Genomic DNA, 16,314 nt, shown 5'->3' on the forward strand with positions numbered 1-16,314 from the left:
ACTCTTCAGCTGCTTGTGGGACTAGCACTGGGGAAGAATCCTGTATTTTGGGGCATTACCATGAATATATGGATTACCATTCCTAGGGCAAGAGATCCTGTGTTGTGAGCAACATAACACGTTACTGAGAACTTGCTCTTAAAAAAAACAGTCAGCACTAAGTCCAATACCCTCAATCTTGTTGGTCTGAGCCAAGACAGACTATATGACAAAGGCTATTTTGGAAGTTGCCTCCAAAAACCTACCAACACAGTTTTATAAGTTACTTTGTCACTAATTTGGATATCCAAAATGGCTCATAGCCAGTCAAAACCTAGTATTGGCAAAGATTGTTGTCAGTGGAGAATTTGTATGAGCGAGGATGCTCCCATCCTGTGCATATCCTTGCACAAATTAAGCTGTGCAATAGACTCTGCCTAACTGGGGAATGAAAGTATTCTTTGCTTTCCAAAATACTTTCTCATTTGCTTTAATAGTTGTTGGAGTTTCTTAATGTTTTATAACAACTGACTAAAATTATGGGACCAGATAATTTGGATATTTGATATTTAGGTTTTGTAGAGCAAAGGCACAAAAGGTCTCAATATTTTGTAACATATTTAGGCCATCTAGGAGCTTAACAGGGCTTTTCTGCTACACACTGCACAATGGTAAGGAAAGAACTGTGGCCATAATGCTTTAAAAGCACAAACTGGTAGCTATGGGTTAAGCTAAGTGAACACTATGGGAGGAAAAGTGTCTACAACACACTGCTCGTCATAATCTGGAAAATAACAAAAGTTAATGAAAAACGTTTTCACTGAATAATGTGAAATTGTCTAAAATGAAGCAGTCATTGAAATGTCTGGGGTTTAATGCCTCATTTTCAACCACGTTGTTAAGAAGCCTGGCTTTTCAGGGACTACATCATCTGTGACATCCATCCACATAAACTGCAGTGAAAACAGGAAATCCTGAGCTCAACATTTAGTGGCACCAAAGGGATCCCAGGGCTTCCAGTTTTTCAGAGTGATGAGTTATTTTGAGTGCCTCAGTTCTGAGGTGCTCAGCTCAACTATCAGATGGTAAACACTCAGCTGCTCCCGGAATTTAAAGCTCTTTGGAACATCTCTTGCAGAGTCGTCAGAAACTGAGGTTTCAAAAATCCATGGTCAAATATGAAAAAGGTTGGTCTGTGTCTCCAAAGAGGAATTCTATCACAATTACTTTTGCTACAATATTGCTTTGGGAGATAAATTTGCAGGCATGCAGACCCAAATTGCTCACCTCTGGGGGCTGATGCCTTCTTGATCCTCCCCTTAGTCCTACATAGGAGCTGCCAGCATCCTATTGACTGACACACCCTACCAGCTCTTGGTGAGTGCACGTGGAAGACGTGCAGGTAGATTTCACACCCTGTCCAAGGGTGATTATGTAGCCAGCCTACCCACATTTTAAACTACTAAAGATTTGACAGCTGCTTATTTTAATTTGTCTTGAAGCAGAAGCATTATTGTCTGAATACAAACATGATCTGGAACACACTCCAAATATCTTAGCTTAAAAAACACAGGAAGAAAAGTCAGCCTTGTATGTTAGGTTGAGGAGTTCTGTATTCAGGACAAAGCCTTGCTGTGTATTTCAGGTGTTTCCTTGTGGAGTTTTGCACTCAATACTTCCACACATTGGAGTGCTTCCTCTTGCAAAAAAATAAGCAAGCAGGGCATGCTCTTTCTAACGGAGTTGGAGACCACCGAGCACCCTCTGCCTACTTCAGACTTGTAACAATTTCAATTTTTTCTCGGGTGCTGGTGTGCAGCTGAGTTTGGTGAATCAAACCCCACTGACGGTGGGCCCTGAAAGGCTACAGAATATGTCTCCTGCTCTATGAAAGGCTTCTAGCACCACTCTAAAAGTAGGTTTGAGAGAGGATGTACTCCTTATAAGCATGAGCATGTGAATTAAGCCACCTTTGGGCAAGTCACAGTGCAGAAGCTGTAACAAAAAGGGAAAAAAATAGAGTCTTGCTACCCCACAAAGACTCCCAGGACTCATGTAGCCTACAGCTAAATTCAAGTCAAAGGAATGCCTAAGTTAGCAACTTTACGAGAGAGAGTGTGTGTATGCACACTTTTATGCATGCGAGAAAGTAAAACTTGTCAACCAATTATCTCTGTAGTTTCACATTTCCAAAATCAAAATGTGGGGCTTGGTCAGAGATACATACCTAACTTCATCTGGCTGCACTTGATCCTAACCATGAGTACGTGCATGATTTTTTATTCAGTTTGGAAGGAGAAAAATAAAAACTACTTCTAAACCATAGGAAGCCTCAGGTCTAAGCTGATTTTGCAAGTCTTTGGGTTTTCCCAGTTGGATTCTGTCTAGCTCTAGTCAGGAATTCCCCTTTGTCAAGGAATTGCATAAGAAATGACTTTTCTCTTCCCACCAGGAAGGACTGGCAGCAAGTCAGAGAGGAAGTGTGATTTTCTCAGGAGATAAAATAGCATCCAGAACAAAGGTGGTGAGGTGAGATCCTGAAAAACCTAATGCATGACACTACCACCAGGCATTGCTACAAAACTCTCCTTTTCAGTTTATAAGAGAAAGTGTGCAGAGTCCAAAAAAAGTTACCTACTGCCTAACAGAAAAAGACTGAAAAACCTAGCAATAATGGGCAATTAAAGTTCCCGGGTTTCATTTGTCATGTGTTAGTTTATGTTCCAGTGTCTGAGATGTTACATGACTTTCTCAGTTTCTTTAATTCTAGAGCATTTGACAGAACTGACAGCATGAAAGTGTGTGGCATCATGTGAAAATGAGATTAATAATTATATTGAATTTATGCAGCAAAAGCATGAGCATATGAAAACAGGAGTCTAGGACTCATGGAACATTTTAATGTTTAGTGGTTGTTAGCTTGCAAAAGAAGGAAAACATCTGCAAATTTCTAAATCCTTAGCTGTCTGTGATGGATAGGACAAAAGCGAACAAGCTTAAAATGTAGCAAAGATGATTTAGGTTAGGCATTAGAAAGAAAAAAATACAGATAAAATACGGTGAAGCACTGGGATAAATTCCCTGCAGAATGTCTACAATATTCAACATTGGAGGTCCTTAATAACAGTCAATACAGCTATCTTTCAGGAACGATCAAAGACTGTGCTTTGGGACAGGGGAATGACATTTGGAGGTCCCTACCAAATGTACATTTCTGCAGTCCCTCAAAGAGACGGAAGAGTTACTTTCAACACTTACAGCTCCTTCTGCAGTGTCCCATATACCCAGCTGCAGAAGTCTTGGGGCCCTTTTGGATCAGGAATCTATATATGTTAAGATAAGAATTTCCCATTGAGCTGTTGCTGAGCAATATGAAACATTTCTTACTCCCACCATACTGTCTCCACATAGTTCTCACTACCAGCCAGACTAGGGAGCTAGCAAGGAAGCCTGCAAAATAAATTCACATCTCTTCTGTGACAATGTTCCTATTAAATCACAAGATTTAATCTATCCCAGATGAAACTGGAAAACTTGCCTGTGACCTGCAAAGAACCATTCCAACCTTTGCGTGGTGACCAGCTGGCTGGCCATGTGGTCACAGAGAAATACTGTACATACCACACTTCCGAGTTCTGATGCAGTCTTGCTTATCCCAGTAACTACCTTGTCAAAGCACATGGCTGCCTGCTAGGACTAACATTTGAGAGATCTGCTTCTAATTTATTTATTGCAATGTCAACACCGAATAACTTAAGCATATTTTCCACAGATGACTGCACATTTTTTTTAACACGCTGTTTCATGTCTGCGTGCCACTAAGCATTCCAAGATTTTTTTGCAAGCTGTCATATATTTTTTGGCATTACATAACCATTTCATCCATGAGCTGCTAGTGGACTTTTTAGCTAACTCTGGAGCAAGCTTTGTCTATCTGCAAGCCTACTTCTTCCATTTGTCTCAGCTAAGAAACATGAATTTGAATAATCTTGTGAGTGAACCAGTATGTTTGCTAATGTGAGCTTCTGTATCAATTGTCTTATCATCTCACTGAAAGAAGACAGACTGCCAAGATGGTCATCTGTCCCTTCACAGAGAAGAGCTTCATGGTAACATCTGATTGGGCCCTCATATACTTATATCACACCTACAAAAGCAGAACTGGATTTTTCCCCTTGCAAATAATTTCAGCTTCATAATCATTGCTCAAAGGATCTCAAAACATCTTACATTAGGATTCTTAATGAAATATTGCAGAGGTCGCTTTTTGACAGAGTCCTAGCTTTTGCTCAGTTCCACAGCATTATCTGGTTGCTAGTATCATGTGCCTACATTTAGTCATTTGATCAGTCATACAGATTCAATATTTCTTTCAAAATTTCAGCAGAATTACTTGCACATTTAAAATTAGTCATTTGTTTGAATCAGGGTCCATATCTCTAAGAAAGCCTGGAAAATCGGTCTTGACAGATAATAATGTGGTTATAAAGCAATATTTTAAAGCAGCTTTCATTTAACCCATACTTTGGCTGAGCTGCAGCAAAAAGATTTGTCTCTATTGTTGAACATTTTGGTGATACATGGACTAAGTTTTAAATGAAGAGTGGTTAAAGTATCGTTTTCAGATTAAAATAAAAACTAGGCAAAGCTTTGTGATTCAAGTCACAGATAGGCAAATGTTGGCAGCTTCATGCAGGTGTAATAGTTTTCAGAGACAAACCTCAAGCAGATGAACTACTGTAAAAGAAAGTTGGTAAGGTATTTGAAGAGATGCCTTGTGAATGGAAATCATGGAGTTTTATGCAGGTCTAGCAAAAAGCACAGGGATCTGGGTATATTTGAATTACTGATGCTTTGTAGAAAAACAACTGATGAGTTGCCAGCCCTGATCTGAAACTCTTCTGAGCCTAGCTTGTTCCTGCAAGATATACAGCATTTACCAGTCATAGACTTACTGAAAAATTACTAGACTTGGGATTTTTTGTTATTATCCCTGCCTGCTCCCGCACCCTCCTCCTCCATCCCCCCCCCCAAAAAACCCAACCCCAACATACTGGATCTCACTAGAGTTACAACATACTTTTCTGGAAGCCCCACAGCACTAATTTCTCCTTTGGAGACAAAGACGTATGGTGAGAGTGTTCTCATCTCCCATTTCAGTCTTGGCAAGCCCTGGATTCGCCTATGAGAGAAGCAGCAAATCTTATGCTGCTCATACAGACTAAGACGACAACTGCTTAGCTCCTATGCTTTGTTGGTTCAACAGGACCAGGAGAGTTATGATGTAGTGATTTAAATATTTTTGTCATTAAAACCAAAACTCACCAGAATAGATCAGTAGAAAGAGAGGGTGCCACTTCTATAGAAAATTTCCTGATGCTTCAACAGATGTAGTTGAAACAAAATGCCACCTTCCTCTGCCTTTCATCCAGAGGTTCAGGGAAGGGTAGAATTTCCTGAATTTGCCTGCAAAAGGATAGGGATTAAGAATCACCTTTTAAATATTTCTGTTAGCAGTTGCAAAGGGAGAGGCTGGCAAATCTTTTCTAAATGTGATCTGTTTCTTTTCTCCCATCTAGCTTGAGTGAGGATTGTTAAATGATTCTGAGCAGCATCAAAGGAGAAGAGCACCCGTCTGCGGCGTGCAGCTTCTACTAACTCACTCTGAACGCGTGATCTGGAATTAATTATGAACGGTGTGTCGTGTAGACCACTATGTCCTAGAAAACACACACTGAAGTTACTGAAACTTGACTTGCAAAAGCCATGCTGCTTCCACTGCCACCACCCACTTTTCTTGTTGTCTGTGGTCTAAGAGAGGTGTCTCTCTTATCAAAGACTCGGCCAAGGTCTCCCTTCCCAGGTCCTTGCTCCAGACATACATTGGGCTGGACACTGGACAGACATAAATTGGCAGACAGTCCCAAGCCCCAAAGAGTTTACTATCTCAATAAAAGAAAAAGTAGACAAAGGATGGTGCTAAAGATGCAGGCACACATGCTTGAAGACCAAGAATGTGTCAGTGGTGGAGGTTGGAAAAGAGCCTCAGTCATCTGATTTCTGTCCCGATGCTTTCATCACCAGCCTTCACTGCCCATCTGCATTGAAGCCTGGCAATTCCAAGCACTGTATCAATGAATTCTAGTAGGTTACTGGGCTTATTTGTTTAAAACAAAGCATAAAAAAGGTTTATCTCCAAGACCAAAACCATCTCAGTAATGCAAGATAAAGTGCTGTTTTAAAAACTGATTCCCAGAAGTAAAAAGCCACACCTGTGTATTTAATACTGTCTGGTCCAATCCTCAGACCTTTTTTCTGAGTGAGCCTAGCCTCCTAATCCTCATGTATTAGGTTTATTTGTGTTTTTAAGGCTGTTGGACTTTTGTTTTCTTTTTCCATGCTGAGTGGAAAGATACTGGCTCATTATTCATGAGAGGGTAGGTCTGATTCTGTTACCTTGCTCCTTTTACAGCTATGCAAAGCTGATGTGAAACACTACTATTCTGAATTAATTGGCACTTCATATTCACACTGCACTGGCAATAATGGCTAGGTTAGACATAGGGCAGTGGAGAAGCATGCCTTTGAGATAGATTTTGAGATAGATAGATTGATTTAATCAGAGGCAATATAAATTAGATGATGAAATTCTCCACTTATGGGCATGACGTCTTTTAGACTCTTTCAAAATAACCTTATTAAAATATATCTGCTATTAACAGAAATTATGCAGGAGTGTAATTTCTTCTCTCTCCAGAATGAAGACATTTTAATGTAACTTATATTTTAATCAAAATATCCCCTTTTAAAACCTCCTCTCTGCCTTCTCTCACGGCTTCTGTGGTTTTGGACAATCTGAGATTTTTCTTTGTTGGTATTAGAGCCAGAAGAAAGCAATGGCAGCAGCATCTCTAGTGAAATAGGAATCATTCACATGTGTCAAAGGAGATAAAAGAGTTTTGATCACTTCAAACACTTTACCTAGGTATTTTCTTTAATTATAGAAAATTTTAGCTGCCATTATGTAACTCAGCAGCACGTGACATCACTTCATAAAATCCTCACTCCTTTCCCCCAGCCCATTCAGATCCTAGGAAGAAGAGAAATTCTGTTGTAAAATGTAAGGAGAAAGAAGATTAAGAACGACTAAATAATACAAGAGCAATTCATTAGTGTTCAGGCCATTATTAGTGAAATAAAAAGAGATAGCCTTATTTTAAAAGACATTAGAACACGTACGAGTCCCATAGTCTTCACTAGATTTTATCAGGATTGCTCATCTCTGGACTTGACAAGCTAGCTGTTGGGCGTGATGGCTGATCTCTGTTGGCCTCTGACGGTGGGCCAGAGAGAACTCTCTTTTTGACCCCTTTGGCATGAATGAATGCTGGTCTCCTTAGAAAACCATACTTGCTGAATTTGGTGCTATTGGATATTGCTTACAGCTTGCGAGATCTTATATCAGATAATTAACAAAGAAAAATATTCAGAAGACAAAAGGGGCGGGGGCAATCTAAATTTGGGATCACAAACATAAATCTATGCCAATGATACATTACGCATTCGTTTGCAGCAAGCTGCTAAATTTCTGCGTCCCAAGCAGCTGCAGGTGACAAATCTATCAGAGATGGGTGCCAGTGAATGAATTGTCAGGCCTGATTCTCAGGCATTTCTGCACCTCTTTGGATCAGCCAAGGGACTGGGGAACTGTAATGGGACCTTTATTAAAAGGCTGCTCTCCATTGTCTTCTCCTTTCAGCCTGTGCAGACTTTCTTCTAAGACAAAAAACAAGGGCCTTTCAATATTGAAGCATGGAATGACTAAGGAGCATTTTTACTTCCCAAATATAAAAAAGGTTTTAGGATTAGATAGTAATTCAACAGAGGGAAAAAAATTAAATTAGAGAAGAAATACTGGGATTCTTCCTGTCAATACCATTGCTCAGACATGGTTTTATGAAATCTCGAAAGCAGACCCACACTTCCAAAGTTGCAAAGCATTCAAGAACATGCCCATCCCTGCCAGAAGGGCTCTGGATGTTGTTAAATACAGATAGAAGGAAGCAAACGCTTCATGTTCATTTAGCAGGTGCTTCCTGCTCTGCTGAACTGGGAACTAAAAGTTCTCAATTCCCCTCTGAAGCCAAGGTGTGCACACACAAGGGCTAACAGCAAGAGAGATCATGGGTGTGATGTTCTCTACTGATAACGCTGCTAGCATGTACCACTGCAGAGAACTTAAATGTCCTGTCAGAATTGGTTATTTCTTACCTTTAATACAACAAAACATCACTTTTCAAGATACTTGCTGTGCAAGGTCAGCCTGAAGGTTGTCCTAAGCAGGAAAAACTCACTCAGGAGAGATACTCATATACACCAAGAGGAGAATTGCATTTTGAGTCAGCATAAAGAAAGGGGCCTTCTTCACAGACCCCTTAAAATGCAAAATGGTTTCATTTCCCTCTCTGCTTCTTATCTGTGAGCGTTACCTGACTTAACAAAGTATCAGCATTTCCTTCTGCAGCTTGAATTCTCAGGGCTCTATGACTCTATGGTAAAACTCTGCTCCAGGCTGAAATAGAGCAGACATGCTGAGGCTGCTAGGAACATTTTCCTGAGTTCTTAGTACAAGATGCTTTTTGTTTCTCATTTTACTCATACTCAGACAATTGGGGTATTAACCTCTACCTAATTAAGCTCTGAGTGTTAACAATATCATACACAAACTGACTTTGACCACTAAAAATACTCTTCAGCTTACTTTTCAGGGAAATTGTTGATATACTAAAGTCAGTAACATTAAAATGAAAGCACATAGAACCTGTACACATTTATCTAGGATCACAAAGCACATGACAAACATTAGCTGTTTTTTTTTTTTTTAAGCTATTTTACAGATGGAGAACTGTGCATGGAGAAATTTCCCTGTTTAACAGGAGAATCTGATAAAAAGATACCCGCAGTCCTGCTTCTCAATTTCCCTACCCTCCAGATTGTTTATCTTCCAGACAACTATTTATATTAGACACTGATTTTAGCACATATCAGCACGTATATTAGATCATCACATAACAATGCTATGATAGCCTGAAGCATTTAGGGGACGGTACTGAGTTTTTTTAAATCTGTGACAATGGCTAGGTTCTGATCTCTTTGGCAACAAAGTTGGATTTGAAAAGCAGAAGAGCCTGTTTGCTTCTGTATCCTTCCAAGCTTATTTGCTCTTACTGGCCAAACACTGGCACAGGCTGCCAGAGAGGCTGTGGGATCTCCAACCTTGGAGATACTCAGACCTGGACTGGACAAGACCCTGAGCAACCTGCTCCAACTTTGAAGTTGTACCAAACGACCTCCAGAGGGCCCTTCCAACCTAAACAATTCTGTGATTTTATTCTCTGCCGGTTGTTCTGTATTCTATTAAATGGTTCACCTCAAACTGTGGCAAATCCTTGCTTTTGACTTTGTTTGCTAATACAGAAGGTCAAGCATAATTCTGCATTCAGGTCAACCCAGGAAAGCAGACAGGAGGAACTTCTTGATTGCAAGAGAGCTTTGGTAGCTTGAAGCATAGGTTATTTTTAACTGGTCTATTCCTTTGGCAGCAATTTCTTTTAGATTATTGCACTGCATTTACTGGCAACAGACAATTAGAAGAAACTAGTTCTTTTTAACCCCTATTTTGGCTACACTGCTGAAAAAGGGACATTATGAATAACAGGACACTATAAGAATATTTGAATAATTACCACAGTTGCTCATGCTCATGAAGACAGTGAAATATCATCTTATGTGATGTCTCTTGTCAAGGTGACGCACAAGACAAACAGGAAGATAACAGATGTAGGGAGTGAAATGGAAAGAGGTATTACCGTTACTGTACCACTCCAACACACAAAGAGACTTCTTAGATATATGCAAACTACTTTATTGATTAAAGGAGGATTGAGCAGAGGAACTGTGGTTACAAGAGCTGTGAATTTTGGCCTGACTGTACCTCTTAATCATCCTGGAATACAACCAAGATATCTCCTTTAGGCTGATGAAAGCTGAGAGAGTTGGAGTTGTTCAGCCTGGAGAAGACAAGGCTCCGGGGAGACCTTATCGCAGCCTTTCAATACTTAAAGGGGGCTTATAAGAAAGATGGGGACAGACTTTTTAGTAGGGCCTGTTGCAATAGGACAAGGGGTAATGGTTTTAAACTAAAAGAAAGTAGATTCAGACTAGATATAAGGAAGAAATTTTTTACGATGAGAGTGGTGAAACACTGGCACAGGTTGCCCAGAGAGGTGGTGGATGCCCCATCCCTGGAAACATTCAAGGTCAGGTGGGACGGGGCTCTGAGCAACCTGATCTAGTTGAAGATGTCCCTGGTCATTGCAGGGGGGTTGGACTAATGACCTTTAAAGGTCCCTTCCAACCCAAACCTTTCTATGAGTCTATGAAAAGCAGGAACTGAAGCAGAAGAGGCAAATACTCCTAAGATAAAGACTCATTGACTTTGGGGGTTGCTACCACCTTCACTGTAACTTGATTAACCAAACTGTAATCCAACAGCCTTAAAAAAGATTCATCTAGTTCTGGTATAAGTCTTACATTGTAATGAGAATCTCTTCAAGAAAACCTTGTCTGGTAAAATCCAATAGATGTGTCTCCTTTTGGATCAACTGACAGCCTTACCTGAAACCTCTTTCTTCCCCTCTCTGTCCCCCACCCCCAAAAGATCTGGAGAAGGCAAATGAGAACAGAGAAGATGTTTACTCTAGGAGAGCTTGGTTTGATATGTGACTGTTCCTCAACCTGTCCCTGGGATTTGGCAAGAACGGCTGACAATGCCAAGCAAGACTCCACTCCTCTCTGTAGAGCCCACCTGAGACTGCCACTAGTATTTACTAGCACATTACTGAGATCTGAAATACCACAACTATCACTAAGCTGGGAACAGGAGGCAGCCACCATACCACTGACACAATGCTGCAAAAAGACTCTTGCATGACAATTGTCCTAGGAGGTATGCTCTATCTTTAAGACCAGGAAGTAACAGAAGACCAAGTTCAGGAAGGTAGAATTTCAATATGTCCTTAACCTTAAATCTCACAGAAAGCTCTGAGATTTAAATGCTTGCTTAAATTTACACTCACACTAAAGTGCTATCTGTATAGGAATGGATGTTAGCATGTACTTATATACTGCTCTCCCTCCAAGTTTGAACGTTAGGCCGTCTTTGCAGGTGAGACTTGGCATCTTTAGCCCACAGGAAGAAGGTTTAGTATTATCTTTAGTTTTAATACAGCTCTTGTCTCTTCCTGGTGTTTCAGAATGAAAGCCCCTGTACTTAACCTACTGTTTAACATTTCTCTCATATCTTTCTTTCCACAGTATGTGGCATTTGCCTCCCTCTTCTTCATTCTGGTCTCCATCACCACCTTCTGCCTCGAGACCCATGAGAGATTTAACCCCATTGTGAACAAGACAGAAACTGAATTCATCGGGAATGACACCCAGGTGCGGCACTACAGGGAAGCAGAGACTGAAGCTTTTCTCACCTACATCGAAGGCGTCTGTGTGGTCTGGTTTACATTTGAGTTCTTGATGAGAGTCACTTTCTGCCCAAACAAGGTGGAATTTATCAAAAACTCTTTGAACATCATTGACTTTGTGGCCATACTGCCTTTCTATCTAGAGGTTGGACTCAGTGGCCTGTCTTCCAAAGCTGCTAAGGATGTCCTAGGCTTCCTCCGCGTAGTCCGTTTCGTGCGAATCCTGCGAATTTTCAAGCTGACCCGCCACTTTGTTGGGTTGCGGGTCTTGGGACACACCCTCCGCGCCAGCACAAATGAATTCTTGCTGCTCATCATATTTTTGGCATTGGGCGTCTTAATCTTTGCCACGATGATCTATTATGCCGAGAGAATAGGTGCTAAACCAAATGACCCTAGTGCCAGTGAACACACACACTTTAAAAATATCCCCATCGGCTTTTGGTGGGCTGTTGTCACCATGACGACCCTGGGCTACGGAGACATGTATCCTCAGACTTGGTCAGGCATGCTGGTGGGGGCCCTCTGTGCTCTTGCCGGTGTGCTGACCATTGCCATGCCTGTCCCTGTCATTGTGAACAATTTCGGAATGTATTACTCCTTAGCTATGGCTAAGCAGAAGCTACCAAAGAAAAAAAAGAAGCATATCCCGAGGCCACCCCAGCTGGGATCCCCCAATTATTGTAAATCTGTCGTAAACTCTCCACACCACAGTACTCAGAGCGACACTTGCCCTCTGGCCCAAGAAGAAATTTTAGAAATTAACAGAGCAGGTAGGAAACCTCTTAGAGGAATGTCCATCTGACCGTTAACCTCCATCCCGCGTAGTGATTTAAGATTCAGCCAGACTGCTTTCTTAGAGCAATGGGTAGCACATTTATCCATTCTAGTCCCACCATCACACAGTGAATAATATGTGTGAAGTCTAGGTTGCAGGGACAAATGGTACAGTGGAGGCTGATCAGCAAAACTAAGGATGAGAGCACGCTCTAGGAGCCAAAACTTTGGTCCTGGTTAAGGGCATACAAGTCTCAAGATATTTTGAAGAGCTGTTACATCTAGTGGAAGAATTTTGAGAGTTCTACAGCTATGTTGCTGGACTGTGTAATGCATCTCAGAGGCTCCTGAGAGCTGAATGCTTCATAGAGCAGAGTAGGAGCCAAGTACTCAGCAATTACAGAGTTTTCTGACAAAACAGGGCTGGAATTCGAAACAGCCAGATGCTTTCTCATTTGTTCCCATTTGGGACCTTTCAGCTGTTTTAAATGGCAGATATTGTACATCTCATTACAGAAACTAGGTGCCTAGTAAGTTGAAGGGACAACTTCATGCATATTCATGAGACAATCCCGTCTCTTTCTGATGATTAACTGCAAAGTAGAACAACAGCTCAAATTCTTGACACTAATGCAAAATGACTCACTCTGAGACAAGACTAGATGTAAGGATGTTTATTCCATGGCATGCAAATCAATCTATTCTATAATATTCCACTAGAATTTAGCATTTAGAACTATGAAGAGTTTTGAACCACATTTTCTAAAACATGCTCCTTTTGCAAGTATGGGTTGGTGAGATACAGCTCTTTCAACCTTCTGGCAGCAAAGGCCAACTGAAAAAGGTCTGACTGGTCATTACTGGCCAGTTTGGCCTAAACAGTGATTGCCTCATAATATGGTATTCTTATTTTTAATTATACTGATTCATGTTAGCAATAGGTGAAACCAGAGCAAAATTAATCATACTAATTCTACTGGGAGGGGGGAGGGAAATGGAAAAAATACTAGTCACCATGGAATATATTATAATATCCCATGGCTAGTGGTTAATTATGGGAATATCTCAGTTTTATGAGAATCCTCCTATAGCACATAAAGTTACGGGGCTCCAATTTAATTATTTAAACCCCATAATCTACCTCTACCCATGGAATATCACTATTTATTCTATGGAGTAATTTTGAAGTAGATAACCATGTTGAAAACAAAGCCAACTTCATTTTTGGCAGATGTTCCAGCCAAGTTGCATAGTAGACATTCTTCAGCCTATTCAGAATACCCCCTCTGTTGTATTAGATAGAACAGATTGCCAGCCAAGTGATTTTAACTGACATCTAGTCAAAAAAGAGATGTTTTGAAAGAGCTAGCATATACCTATGATGGTCTTGTGTTATCATTTTTTTACTTTGAAGAAAATTCTAATTTGTTACTCATTGTGAGTGAGGTACTCTCTCATCATCTCATAGCCATGCATGTTGATGTCATTGTGAGAGGCACAAAGAAAGTGAGACTTTCCTTTGTGTGTGACTTCACCAATGCCAATGCTAATTTTGGAGGGGGAGAGCTGGTGGGAACCTTTTTCTTCTTTTCTATTCTCTTCTCTCTTCTTTTCTTATTTCTTTTCCCTTTTGTGCAACTATGTAAAATCCATTCAGAAGGTAAATAGCTTTCTTTTTTTTTTGTTAAAAGCTATTCCATCGCAACAGGCCAATCACAATTCACATGACTGATAGACTGTCTCTTTCTTATTGTAACTTTGGCGCATAAGCGTATGGTTTTATCATCCATTCCCCTCAGGTTGCAAATGCTTATCACAACTCATGTCCAAGCAGCAAACTTCCTCATCAGTAGATGTCTTTGTGGCATCATGTATCAAGAGGGAAAGAGGGCACAAACAATATTGCATGTCTCCTACTGTAAGCGATATGCCAGCTACCCACTTGTAATGCGCAAGAGATGCCAGACTCGAGTGCTTTAGCAGTCAGCTACAGAGTGACTTTCTTCTCAGAAATCCCTTGCTTTATAAAGTTCCTTCCATTACCTACCCTGGTCCTCTCTGGGAACTAGAGGACTAAGAACTCTACGAGTTCAGTGCAATTCCACACTGGTATCCTGAGAATACGTGTAATTTTGGTTCAATGTGGAACTGTTTTGCCACCATCAGTGCTCTAAAATCAGCTGTTACCACAATATCCATGAAGTATTGATAGTAACAGCAACTTATCTATTTCTGCAATAATTAAGAGAGACTATTTTTGTATACGTATACAAGCATATATATTTTAAGAAGTAACAAAGCACACTTATACTTCAGCTAACAAAATGGACTCGGCAACACTGTTGCTGGAGTTCTGTTTCTGATAATTATTATGCACCACTAGCAGCAAAAAATATTGCCTGCATCTCTTAGCTTCCTAATAGGGAAAGATCTATATGTGTGCAAGAGAAAAGTAAAAAATAGTAAGTAAGATCAGAACCGAACTGTTAAAACAAGATCTGCCTTGCCTTGGATGTTGATGTTCACTTATGTAATGTGAAGCATTCGTAGTTTCTGGAACAAGTCAGTGCCTATAACCTGCACATTATATGAAAACAGAGACTTGCAAGCAGTGAATCTTTCCCATACTGTAAAATATTTGGATTGGTTAACAGCATCTAACTGTAAACAACCAGTTAACATTGTACTAGGAACACAGAATGGATGCCTAACGTTTCTAAAATAATGCCTGAGTTGTCCAAGATATTTCTTGTAATTTTTAACTGTAAAGCTTCAGTGTGACAGTGTCTAGGTGATATAAGGTCATATGATGTATATCTAATACAGTATTCCAAAAGAAGCCTGTTTAGCTGCTCAGGTGTAAAGGACATCACATGAAGTGATTAATTCCATATATTATGTGTGGTGGAATGATTAAACACTTCACAAAACAGTGATGAGTATGAAATAGTTCCACATATGACTATCCCTCCATAGCCCTCTCATGCAGTGAGTCAGCAGTTCACAGCTGTTCTCGGTCCATACACACAGGGCCAAGGGGGCTCTACGGAGAGCTCTGCACAGCCACGGCCCAGTGTCTCCTCTCAGGCTAAGGAGCACTTTCCTGGCACGGACATGCAAACAGCAGAACTTTGCCCACAGGCTGCACAGCTGCTGCCAATGATGCTATGGTCATTTGCAGGCAAAGCAAAGATGGTTTGAATTTAAATTCTGGTAGGTTTGAATTAAATTTTTAAATTGTCCCCAACACTCTCAGCAGCTCAGTCCTGGGCTAATCTACACCTGGCAGGAGGGTATCCTTAAATAACAGCACATGATTTTAATTTGATATAAAGAATGTCAGAGTTTGATTCTACCATGCCTCCCCTCTCTGCAGCAAACCTTCCTGCTCTCCATCCCATCTGATCCCATCAATGGGTGGCTGGGAAAGCAGCAGAAGGGGAGGAAAGGCACTTCAGAGTAGAGGATGGCAGAGCTACTGCTGCAGGCAGGCCTTCAGCAGCATTAAGAAAATAGAGATTTCCTCTATACAAAAAATCTTCTTTAAGGCAGTTTCTGATGCCTGTAAATTCTCAAGATACTGCTTATATAGCGCCTGCAGGAACTGGGCCTGATACAAAGGAGCAGATCTCACCTGACCAATTCGACTAAAACTCCTTGACCCGGGGATATCTCAGATTATAGAGGACCAGGTGTCCCCTCACTTAAAATATACACACCAAGTTCTAGCATTACCATGTCAAACTATTAACTTTGCTATGTTGCAGTGTTGTTTACATGCCCCATTCAAGATCAGGGCTTCCTTTTGCCATTGTTATATATGTGACAACCACTATATTACAATCAAATACCTGACAGGCTAAGTAGACAGCAAAGAGAAAATGGAAGTAATCTCCAGTATTTTCAATTGACACAGGGCTTAATTTAATTGAGCAAGATCACTTGAAAGGTCTGTGGCAAAGCCACTAGTTGTACATAACTAAATAAGCATCAGTCAACCATAGTCTGCTGTGCTGCAGTG

The 16,314-nt window shown here is 40.7% G+C and overlaps 1 protein-coding gene across 7 annotated transcripts in view; it reads left to right on the forward strand.

The window, feature by feature from the left end:
- KCNC1 (potassium voltage-gated channel subfamily C member 1) overlaps window positions 1-16,314 on the forward strand; it is a 134,349-nt gene that overhangs the window by 85,046 nt on the left and 32,989 nt on the right. For all 7 annotated transcript variants that reach the window (XM_076344102.1, XM_076344106.1, XM_076344104.1 and 4 more), the window contains exon 2: window positions 11,356-12,289. In XM_076344102.1, coding sequence (XP_076200217.1) covers window positions 11,356-12,289 — 934 coding nt within the window. The remainder of the gene's footprint in view (window positions 1-11,355; window positions 12,290-16,314) is intronic.

Source organism: Aptenodytes patagonicus, chromosome 7 (genome assembly GCF_965638725.1).
Source record: "Aptenodytes patagonicus chromosome 7, bAptPat1.pri.cur, whole genome shotgun sequence".
In the NCBI taxonomy this organism is placed as follows: domain Eukaryota; kingdom Metazoa; phylum Chordata; class Aves; order Sphenisciformes; family Spheniscidae; genus Aptenodytes; species Aptenodytes patagonicus.